Here is a 12,753-nt window from a genome sequence, read left to right on the forward strand (position 1 = left end):
ACTTTCCAGATTTCTCAATGTCTTCAAATTGAGTTCGCATAATTATTTTCCCCCATTTTTTGTAGTTAACGCGGTTTTATTTTGCAATTACTAGACATTTAAAGTGGCATAACTTATATATAAGAGTCCGTCACTGACGAACATACCTTTTTTCAATTTTTACATGGATTACATATGAAAAAACTCGCATCGTTCATCAAGTTGCGTGTTGTTTAATATGAGCGTCATTCAAGCGTGTCTAATGCGACTGAAGTGACCTTTTAATAATTATGCTGCCAGGTTATTTTTGGAAGGAATGGGATCGTATTGTTTTAACTTAGCAACAAGTGGCATTATTTTCAGAGAAAAAAGAAAGAAAGAAGGAAATAAGATATTGTAAATGCCCTATTATTGAATTCCCCAACCGTGTATCAAGCATTTAAAAAGTATCCCCAATTAACGCGCGAGTGAAAGGAGAGTATAGGTCATTAGATACTCAACCGTCTAGAGTGTCTTATGTTGTTGTTATTAAACTGAAAGCGCCGGATCAGTGAGCTACATATTCTGCAACTGACTGGTTAATACACGTAACTAGCTATATGCCCGGCGATATGAGCATTTAGCCAAGTTACAAATTAGTCTGTACGATAGAGTGATCGTTATACGTATAACGAAGCGTGTGGTGCACATTATCCTTAATACGCGTGTAGAGTGGCAACTTATGCCCTGTTAACATTTTTCACAGCATGTCTTCATTTCGAAATTGACTGAACATAATGCAGTTCATGTATTCGATAGCGGTTGTGTCATTAAGACTAGTGTTGGACGTATACTTGGATAGGGACTTGATTCAGCGACATTTAGGTAGAAGGAACACCTAACATTTGACTGTTGCTTACCATATGTGCGGAGTATTTACCATTGCACCAAAGTACAATCTGCCGAGTCACATTTCTTGATTTCGATTAGAATGGAAAGGGGAGTTTTCATGCGAGTTTTCGTGACTCTGCGTAAGTAGCGTTAGTGAATCAATAGACCTACTTTATTTATACTGATTGAAGCTTTACCAGGGAACCGTGGGTTCAACTTGTGGCATACATGCCCGCATATGCAGTAACTATATTCTATGTATTGCTAGCCGGACCAGTCGTATATAAATACCACTCTCGGCATATATATTCAATGCTAGGACGCTTTGACCCGTTTCAGCGACTTAACATGTTTAAAGCAACCATGTGTCCCGGCTTGGCAAGTTCACTACTAAGGATTAATCACATCGTCTGTTGGAAGCCAATGTGAAAGCACTGTAGAAAAATATGCTCGTGTGAAGCAATATTTGACAGGAATTAATTAGTCAGATTACTCCGTGTGTAGTACTTTGCTGGATTTGCAACAGTGTGTATTGAATAATATGAGCGAAAAACATATGATTCTTGGTTCTTCGTTATAAATCTACAAAGAAGGACTATTTGTCCTGGGGGTGGGTCCACGAAGACGGATTTTTATATGACCCATGATTAAGTGAAACTTTGCTTTTACGTCACTGATTTTATGTGTCAGTAAAGCAAATATATTGCAACAGTGGATGAATGTGAACTAAATGCAACAAGGAGATATGCGACAGAGATTGGGCTACAAACTTTACCAGCGATCATTGTAAATATCAAAAACGCAATGTGGGGAAGTTTTTGACGTCTATTGATTATATCTGATGCAATTATTGATAATTATCTGATATTTTGTTCCTGTTACCGCCTGGATCCTACATGTATCAATGGATCTGTGTCTCTTGGTTCCACTGATATATCACTTTAATCGCCTTTGAATTTCAAGAATTGTGATTATTTCTCGCCAGCAGTTATTATCGCGATGAAGTGTCTTGTGGTCACGATGACTTCATTCTTGATGTGCCTACGAGAGCCTTTTGTATCAATCTTAGCATCTTCAATAATTACGCACGTGCTTTATGGATTAATGATTACAGTAATATCAACACAACCAGGTAAGACACAGGCTTATTTGTCTTCTGATTAACAGATGTAATGTGATTGTATTATTATTATTGTTGTTAAGCCAATAGTTATGATATGCTTAATGTTGCTGAATGTTTTACCCCTGGTTTTACGGTCCAGCTGTCGAGCAAGGGAAGGAAGATAATGTTACATCCACAGAGAAAAACCTGATGAAAAACGTACATTGTGCGTGAAAAACAGAATTCGTTAAAGACACTGAACATAATATTAGCAATTCATTAAAGCAGAATATCTCCAAACGGTATATCGAAAAAACATATAATAAGGATAGTTGGCATTGGCGATAAGGCTTTTGTTCGAAAGGCCACTTACTGCAATACATATGGTGCTTCACATTTGTCCAAGCACTGCTCTTCATTGGGAATTTTCATTTATAAGTTATTCCTACAATTTTTGAAATATTTTTTATGCTCTGGAGATAGTACCTTATAATCATGTAAACAAAACGTATGTAAAGCAGGGACAACCTGTGTAAAATTTACACATATCTTCTGTATAACATTTACATGAAGATTGTAGCTTTATGTATTTACTGTGCAATTTTAATATATTATATTCCTCTGTGTAGTATTAAATTATGTATATTTTTGACGCTTAAACATGTTCAAATATGCATATGTATAGTCCAATATTTGGCATCTGCATTAACTTTTCATCAATCCTTAAGTTTGGGTTACACGGAACAAGGTTGTGCAAACACCATGATCACTTCCAATATAATTGTGTATTTAAAAAAAAGCCATGTGGCATAATTTGTATATAGGCTAGACATATAATACGTTTTTTAATGTGTGTCTATACATTAAAAAAATTGTAGAAACGCTTTTACAAATATCGAAATTTAATAACTAAAACGCGTAATGAAGTCATTTTAAGACATCAATTAAAGTGTTTGATTTAAAGTCAATAATTTGGTAATTGGTTGCGTGTACGTGCAGCAGATATATTAGCATAGTGATGGATGTTAAGTAAGATATATTTATGATGAATAGCAAAATGAATGTTTACATATGAAAACAAAATAGGATATACGAATCACGAATCCAGAAGGGATGTATCCCGATTTCATGCAGTAATCAATTATCTTACTTTCAATGTCCCTTTCAATTGCATTACTTGGAATATATAAAATATTAGTTACATACATGTATATTATGTTACAAGCAAAATGGAGTATATTTCGCAAAGCACTTCGTTACAAATTGGGCTTAGGGAAAAGTGTTTCCCGATTTTCACATTATGTTTTGATGAATCCAAGTGTGTAAAAATATTATCGCCAAAACATAATAATGATAAAATTTGGATGTTTTACGACCAATTATTGGCCTCGCTATTCGTTTAAGCTTGACTACGTTTCGTCCAATACTTTAAAACGCATAGCTCGACCAATAAATATGGGCTCAATCAGTGTATTTTATCTTGCTCTGACTTTTTTTGTCTTTATTGCTGCATCCGAAAAATAGGAAAAGGTCGACTAAATTATGGTTATTAACACACTTGGTTTGATATGAATACCAGTGGCAATGATTCCAATGCAATATCATCGTCTGAATAATGCATTATAGTGGTGGTTTTTCATTAAAAGTAGAATACTAAAGCGAACGCAGTGCATAGAAATGAGAAAAATTACCACTTTGTCATATCGGGCTACTCCATTTAAAATCCACACTACCCCTGTGGAAGATTTTGGAAATATCCTCCACAGAGGGAGTACAAATTTCAGACGGAATTAGCACATTAACCAACTGCAATTGAAACTCACCTCCTTCTGTGCAAGATTCATGTTGAATCTTTCTCAGAGGGTGTATAGAATTCAAATGAAACTGCCTAATGGGTTCATTCCATTAGAAATTCATACTCCTTCTGCGGAAGATATTTCAAAATCTTCCACATGGGTAGTGTGGATTTAAAATGGAGTAGCCCGTTTCGGTCATGTTTGTATGCTTCAAACATAAAATCCGTATTATTGGACTTTGAACTTTGAAACTGTTGCAGTTGAGTTGATAGGCCCTATATCCACTGTTGTTGTATTTTTAATGACAATATTATAACAGAAGTCTATTATGCCTAGTATCCTGCTATCTGTCTCGTCCATCTATCATCTCTTGTATAATAGATGTAGGTGCATTACAACGAATAGTTTTTGTTATCGTGAATGTGACATATATGCGGCGGCGATTCGAACGTAATGTATAAATTGCTAGAATATGTTAAGGGTAGGAAATACCGAAGGCCAAAATCACAACAAATGAAATATTTAATTTTAATGAAAAGTACAGTATGATTGGCAAATGCTAAACACATATGATGGTAATCACTGCTTTACGGTCTTACATATTACATGAACATGGTGAACAAACAACGTATGACAATATTTATATAACCAAAAGTACTCAAAAGTCTTGTTCCTGCTGCTGATCAGTTTCTCTGTAATATTATCATTGTTATCCAATGGCCCATGAAGACCATCGTATAGGATTGCGTAATCTAGTCAGGGAAGTGGTCTAGCGAAGTCCACTGTAGGCATGGTAGGCTTGAACATAATCCTTTGGATTAAAAAAAAACCTTGCACATGCGCAGATGACAATTTCCAAAACGGTACTGCATGCTTTGTTCACCATTCACTTATTTCTTCAGGAACAGTCATTTATCCACTCTGTTCCTTTTATTGGCAGATGTGTTGACTTTGGCGTACTCCAAATCTCATTCGTTATTGCTGGATTAATAGCACAATATTGGCATTCAAAATATGACTGGAACGCATGTACCTTTCTTTAAAGGTACATAATACTGTAATCGCATTTAAAGGGGCATTTCGTGATCCACAGCCTCATCCCCCCACTTTTCCCAAAAAAAGATTTTTACACCACTGGATACCTCTGGCTACATAATGTTTATGTACCAAATATTTCTTGCAGATTAATTCGTTTAGCAAAAATATCGCCAAATTTGAATTTCGTTCTGGTGCACCAGAACGAAATTACAACTTGTCTATGGAGCAATGTAATACACATAATCATGCATAACTCGCAAACGCAAAATCGGAATCAACTGAAATTTTGGAAATAAGCTTTTTCGTGGATATCTACTGAAAAATGTCATAAAAAGAGGATGCTAGGATCACGAAATCCTCCTTTAACAGCATACTACAACACCTTCATATAAATATCTGCCCCCCCCCAACAAAATATCTCTTGCTTCTATATTTATACCAAAAAGGTAAAACTGAAAAGGTTTTATTAATAGCTCATTCTCTTATTCACATAACAACAGGGATTTTCCATAAAATGATGCAATGCAATGATAACATAGCATTATCTGGGAATTCCCAAGATAATAATAGATCTGACTGACTTTGTTGTTGTGATTACATGAGAGGGAATTTCCATTCAAATGATCAAGTTGAATTGATTGTGGCTATATCACAGCTGCATCTTGATCTTTTTGAAAGCCTTGCATTAATAGCAGACTAGGACTAAAACATCTGGCACATGAATTTATCAAAATATTGTCTCAAGCATTATATCTATATATCTAAGTCCTAGGTACACATCCCGGTCGGAAATTATTTTGATTTTCTATTCTTAGCCAAACTTCGGACACCATTATGTATCATGTACACTTTGAAGATACAATGCAATTTGCCCTCAGGGTTCTCCAGATATTGATGTCAAACGCCATTCTACTCACCTACTATGTACATATATGTTTGGGATTTATGCAAATGGGTCACAAATGCAATTAATTGTCCCATATATTACTTCATTGATAATTTAGGTAATTTAGGCAAAAACTAGAGTCAACAGACGCTGAATACAAGCCGCAATTTGACCCCTATAACTTGACCCCTGGGTTACGGATGGGGTCAACTGCTCTTGCACTGTGCTTAGGATATCATAAGAAATATTCCTGGTGAATTTCAGCTTAATCGGAACTTATACATGGATTTTGATTTTTGAAAATTTTTGATTGACCTTTTGGTCCCCTTATGACATTTGACCTCAATGTAAAAAAAACCTCATGTACACCGACAAAATGTATTGTTCCAATTTTAATTAAAAAATTCTAACATGTTCAGTCCTTGAGATAAAAATTCTTGAAGTTATTCAGCTAAAAACAGGAAGTGACCCCTTAATGACCTTTGACCCCCAAAATAAAAATACCATGCATACATCAGGGAACACTAATTCATGTATGTTGGTTATATTATTCTGGTCTGTTTACATTTTGAGATAAAATTTTTTGAACATTTTTGGTTTTTGACCGGAAGTAACCCCTTAATGACCTTTGACCCCAAACCTGTAGGCATCCTAAAGACCCTGGCTAGTAGCAATGCATGTGTGCTAATGGCGACTCTCTGCTATATATTTTGTAAAGACAGTGATTTTTTGAATATTTTTAGCTTTCAGACCGGAAATGACCCCCTTAATGACCTTTGACCTCAATTCTTTTTAGGAAGTTTTAAGCACTGCCACATGTTGATTCATATGCATGAGTCACATGATCATTGCATGAAATTTGTGGAAGGAGTAGCATTTTATGTGAAATCACACTTTTGACCATTATAGCTAGGTCAAAGGTCACAGCAAGGTCAAAGTCAAATGGAAGGTTTGGCCTAGTCCAGTGGTCATTTGGCTCAAGTATGGTTGAAATCTGTCGAAGCATAAGAGAGCTAGGGCGAAACGTGGCAATTCACGCAAAATGTCACGAGGTTGCCAGAAGAAAGAAGAAGAACTAGACTTAGCTGTGGTCTAAGACCACGAACACAGCCGTGTTTTGACGCCTTAATGACCTTTGACCTCAAAATATATAAAACGCCCATAGACATTGGCTAATGTCAATGTATGGGTGCAAGTAGCACCACTTTGCTATGTTATTTGTGGCAGAAAGGGGCATTTTGAAGGTTTTTCGTCTCAGACCGGAAGTGACCCCTTAATGACCTTTGACCCCAAATGAAAAAATACCACATGTACAATAGGTAAACACAATTTACGTGTGAATATACCATCACCCTCCAATGTTTTTCTTAACAAATAAAAAAATTTGAAGGTTTTTCGTTTTATACCGGAAGTGACCCCTTAATGACCTTTGATTCCAAATTTGTGAGGACCCCATAGACACTGGGTAATAACAATGCATGTGTGCAAGTGGCGTCACTGTCATACGTAATTTGTGGAAGAAGAAGCATTTTAAAGGAATTTCGTTTTATACCGGAAGTAGCCCCTTAATGACCTTTGACCCTAAATGAAAAAATACCACAAATGCACAAAGTAACTACAATTTATTTGTGAACATATTGTTACTGTCCTATGTTTTTCTTAGCAAATAAAAATTTTTGAAGGTTTTTCGTTTTATACCGGAAGTGACCCCTTAATGACCTTTGACCCCAAATCTGTGAGGACCCCATAGACACTGGCTAATAACAATGCATGTGTGCAAGTGGTGTCACTCTCCTACGTAATCTGTGAGAGAAGAAGCATTTTGAGTTGAAATCACGTTTTGACCCCTATGACCCCTGTTTGACCTTTGACCCCACGAGTTTCATGTGACATGTAGGGGCACGGTCAATGATCATTATGACCAAGTTAGGCCAAAATCGGTGCAAGCATGTAAGTGCTAGAGCAAATATAGTGGTCGGCAGAAGAAAGAAGAAGAACTAGACTAAGCTGTGGTCTAACCCACGAACACAGCCGTGTTGTTACCCCTAATGACCTTTGACCCCAAAATATATGAAAACGGCCATAGACATTGGCTAATGTCAATGCATGGGTGCATGTGGCACCACTTTGCTATGTTACTTGTGGCAGAAGGGGCATTTTGAAGGTTTTTCGTCTCAGACCGGAAGTGACCCCTTAATGACATTTGACCCTAAATAAAAAAATACCACATATGAATTGGGTACCCACAATTCATGTGTGAACATACTCGTTACTGTCCAATGTTTTTCTTAGCAAATAAAAAATTTGACGGTTTTTCGTTTTATACCGGAAGTGACCCTTAATGACATTTGACCCCAAATAAAAAATACCACATATGAATTGGGTACCCACAATTCATGTGTGAACATACCGTTACTGTCCTATGTTTTTCTTAGCAAATAAAAAAAAAAAATTTGAAGGTTTTTCGTTTTATACCGGAAGTGACCCCTTAATGACCTTTGATCCCAAATCTGTGAGGACCCCATAGACACTGGGTAATAACAATGCATGTGTGCAAGTGGTGTCACTGTCCTACGTAATTTGTGGGAGAAGAAGCATTTTAAACGTATTTCGTATTATACCGGAAGTGGCCCTTAATGACCTTTGACCCTAAATATAAAAATACCACATATACACAGGATAACTACAATTTATGTGTGAACATACCGTTACTGTCCTATGTTTGTCTTAGCAAATAAAAAAATTTGAAAGTTTTTCGTTTTATACCGGAAGTGACCCCTTAATGACCTTTGACCCAAAATCTGTGAGGACCCTATAGACACTGGATAATAACAATGCATGTGTGCAAGTGGTGTCACTGTCCTACGTAATCTGTGAGAGAAGAAGCATTTTTAGTTGAAATCACGTTTTTGACCCCTATGACCTCTGCGTGACCTTTGACCCCACAAGTTTCATATGACATGTAGGGGCATGGTCAATGATGGTTGTGACCAAGTAAGGTCAAAATCGGTGTAAGCATGTAAGTGCTAGAGCAAATGAAGTGGTCGGCAGAAAGAAGAAAGAAAGAAGAAAGAAAGAAGAAAGAAAGAAGAAAGAACCTGTAAGAAAAAAGACACAGCCGTGACTAACGTCACGGCTGTGTAAGAAAGAACCTGTAAGAAAAAAGACACAGCCGTGACTAACGTCACGGCTGTGTAAAGAAAGAATTGAGAAGAGACAGAACAAGCCGACATCCGTCGTCGGCTTGTAATCATTACTAAAACATATACCCTAGTGACTAGTCCTAGTAATAAATCAAAACTTACACTAAATCGACTCTAAACTCAACCCTTACCCTACTTGAAATGGCGTCATGGCAAATAAACTGACTTCTAAAATGATCATGGTATTTACCCACTGAAAAGCTAATAGGATTCTATGAACGGACTTGTTGATCACTGAAGTATATGGATGTGCATTAAGTTTGCTCTAAGGATATGAAATGGATGAAAGTACATCACGATGACGCCAGTTCATCTTACTCCTCATGTAAATGTGTTTTGCGAGTAAGTAAAATCTGTATTTGTAACAGCTGTAATCATGGTCGAAAAGCAGCCCGAGTTGTGACTATCAATGCATCAGAAGAGAGTCTTCATCATGCAGTTATTGTTAACTACATGTATGCACACAACACAGGGGCACTCACAATAGGCAATTGAACCCTACTGGTAGCGCTGTGTTGTAGCTATAAGGGATGAACTAGTTAGCATCATATATCAAAAAGTATAAAAGCTATGATTTTAGTACTCATTCTTTTCCAAATATCTGAATCTTCAACCCGGTACAAGCTTTAATAACGGGTGAACATACATTTTTATTAAAAAGAAATCCTACCATCTATCCAAACTCGCCGTGTTATTCCAATGCACATTTTGCTTCACCGGGCAGCCCTTGCTTGGTCATATTTGGAAGATTGGTGTCATAAAACCGTCATAGGTAAAATTTAGTACTTTCTGTCAATCAAGTATGGCTTATTCTCTACATGTCAATCTTTAAATAATTGGCATAGACCTTATAATAACGGTGGTCCGCCTTGATGAGTAAATGACAGCAAACAGCTGCCTTTCAGTGAAAAATACCCCAAAACTCGGTCAGTGGAGCTCCGCTCGTACATGTCATGATGTCAATAGCGTCATTATCGATTGGATTAGTCGTCCGTAGCGGACAATTCGGTCGCTCATTGGATTAATATTATCAGGTGGTAATAAATTTGCATTGGACAATAGATTACTATATAATGGTTTAGTACTGCATTTTTCGGTTTAATCTTCAATAAGCGGGTTTATGGCTGGAAAGGTCACGGTGATTTTGCCGTGGACGTAACTGCACTATGTATAGTACAATAATCAACATCTTGTTCGATAATGGTTTTTGATAATGGTTTTTTTTAAAAAGCGCCAATTTATTTATCATGGACGAAAGATGAGAAGATAGCTATCTTATTGGTGAATTGACTTCTGACGTCATTGCCTGGCATGGCAGTTTGCGCGGGTATCATTACAATTTCCATTGTTGTTTGCCTGGCAGTATGCGCGCGCATCATATTTTGTTCAGGGCCCGTGGTTTTAAAACTCCCACCACTCACAATAAGGCTATTGAATAGTGTACACCAGGCACAAAAAGAAACTCGTCAATTATAGTCATCTTTGCTGTTCAACAACCTGATAATGTTGGATTATTCTGAAGTATACATTTTGTTAATTGGACTTTGCTTTCTCATTTGACACCCTGCTCGTGAAAATTGAACAAGAATTGACCAAGATGCGAATCCAAATCCCCAAACCCCAAAATCAAAAGTTGCAATTTCATCGATTTTCAATGGGAACGCATCGTTGTATTGCACACAAGCACAACGGGCCAACGGGGGTTTGAGGGTTTGGAGGATCTTGGTCAATTCTTCACGAACAAAATGTGTATTTCAGAATAATCTAAAATTATCAGGTTGTTGAACAGCAAGGATGACTATAACTGACGAGTTTCTTTTTGTGCCTGGTGTAGTTGTTGTACGCAGTTCGCTAAAGCACACGATATTATCGATATACCAGTCCCTTGTCTTTGTTGATAAACAATCGATCGAATGATTGGTCCTCATGAATATGCGAGAATTTACAGCATACAATGCAAGGAGACTTTGACTGTTGGAATATAGTATGTATTACTATAGTCTGTCAACTCAGAGTACATAGTAAATAGACCTCGGAAACTGGAGGTATGCGAATAATTTATTCAGTGCAATGCGTGTGTAAATGCTTCTTTGGCGCGCCAACTGCAGCGCGATTTGTACTTGCCGAGCGCACCACGCTTTTTATGCGTCGCGTTATTTAACACGCAGTGCGTGTGACGCTAAGCATCAACCCCGATGCCACAGATTTGATTTGTACTTCTAGGTTGAGTCTATGATTACACTTCACATTTGGCTATTCCATGTGAAATACATATACCCCTTGAAGACATGATCTTAATCTCCTTACACATGGGGTGCAGATTTCAATGGCGATTTTTCTACATGCTCGCACTGACGACATTCTCAACTTGAGACGAGATACAGTATGGTTAGTACATAAAGAAAGGGCAAACAAAGAAGGAGAGGATAGCAAACAGTGACAAACTAGCAAAATGGGTATCAACATGAACCAATCACATAGCTTCGTTCCGCTGGGAAGTTGTTAACAATTATATTTCGCAAATGCATTGAACTCTGTGGTTAGAACTATTGACAGATGGACTTTGTGAAGTGCCTTACAAGACGAGACATCAACACGCAACCCGTCTAGTCTAGCCTGAAGGGATGCTGTGATGCGACATGCAATTGAGGATGTCTTGAACCCGATACAGCTAATCAGTGCGAAATCCAAAATATACTATACCATTGTGTAGGGAACAAAATGATACCTGTCAAAACAACAATAAAACACAAAACATTCAACAAAAACAGCAATAAAAGACAAAAAGACTATTAACAATGTCAACGGAATACAAGCCACCAATACGCAATTCTAACAATAATGGTTTTTGTCTCGCATTGTCTTACGCCCTGCTAGGGTGAAGCATATAGGTCACTTCCTTCTTCATTATTTAATAACAATTTACCTTTAATTAAAAAAAAGCAAAGATAATAATTGTGCACATACATGCTTATTGCATAGGGAATTTTTATAGCACTTATAGCAATTTGAATTTTGAAAGAGACCTTATCAAAAGTGGTTACGGTTCGCTATCTCTAAGGTTCGCTATCTCTAAGGTTCGCTATCTCTAAGGTTCGTTATCACTAATTACGAAAAAGGTTCGCTATACCTAAGGTTCGATATCACTAATTTTGAAAAAAGGTTCGGTATTTCTAAGGTTCGCTATCACTAATTTAAAATAAGGTCCGCTATCTCTAATTTTAACAATCCCGGTATCCCCAAGGTTCGCTATCTCTAATTTTAAATAAGGTCCGCTATCTATAAGGTTCGCTATCTCTAAGGTTCGCTATCTCTAAGGTTCGCTATCACTAACTTCAAATCAGGTTCGCTATCTCTAATTTTAAATAAGGTTCGCTATCTCTAATTTTAAATAAGGTTCGCTATCTCTAATTTTAAATAAGGTTCGCTATCTCTAATTTCAAATAAGGTTCGCTATAGCGGTCCTTATTTAAAATTAGGCCCCCAAAAATTGTTTGTTTGTCCACGTCCTACCGACCGTGTACCCTGGTCCCGACCGTGTCTTATTTTTTTTTTTTTTTTTTTTGATTTTTTTTTTGGCATCGATGGGACATCGGATAAAACAGTGGTTAGTATAAATTTAAAGAAAGAAAATGTAAAGAAAATGAACAGTTTAACATGCAGAACCATCTCAAGAGTTAAACCAGTAAAGTGCTGTGTGTTTTGAGTTATTTACCAGTCTTCAAATTAAAAAAAAAAAATCCGACCTACCGACCCAACTTTTTCATAAGCCTCTATGGACAAACAAACAATTTTTTTTTGGCCTTAGAGATAGCGGACCTTATTTGAAATTAGAGATAGTGGACCTTATTTAAAATTAGAGATAGTGGACCTTATTTA

The 12,753-nt window shown here is 36.9% G+C and overlaps 1 protein-coding gene across 4 annotated transcripts in view; it reads left to right on the forward strand.

The window, feature by feature from the left end:
• The first annotated feature begins 507 nt into the window (after nucleotides 1-507).
• The window catches only part of LOC140168425 (fibronectin type III domain-containing protein 5b-like), a 117,790-nt gene continuing 105,544 nt past the window's right edge, over nucleotides 508-12,753 (forward strand). For 2 of the 4 annotated variants that reach the window (XM_072191815.1, XM_072191816.1), the window contains exon 1: nucleotides 514-1,981. In XM_072191815.1, the coding sequence (XP_072047916.1) occupies nucleotides 1,849-1,981 (133 nt within the window). In that variant the 5' untranslated portion in view covers nucleotides 514-1,848. Of the gene's footprint in view, nucleotides 1,982-12,753 lie in introns of all 4 variants that reach the window. The other 2 variants (XM_072191818.1, XM_072191817.1) reach the window with 2 other exon arrangements.

Source organism: Amphiura filiformis, chromosome 13 (assembly GCF_039555335.1).
Source record: "Amphiura filiformis chromosome 13, Afil_fr2py, whole genome shotgun sequence".
NCBI lineage: Eukaryota > Metazoa > Echinodermata > Ophiuroidea > Amphilepidida > Amphiuridae > Amphiura > Amphiura filiformis.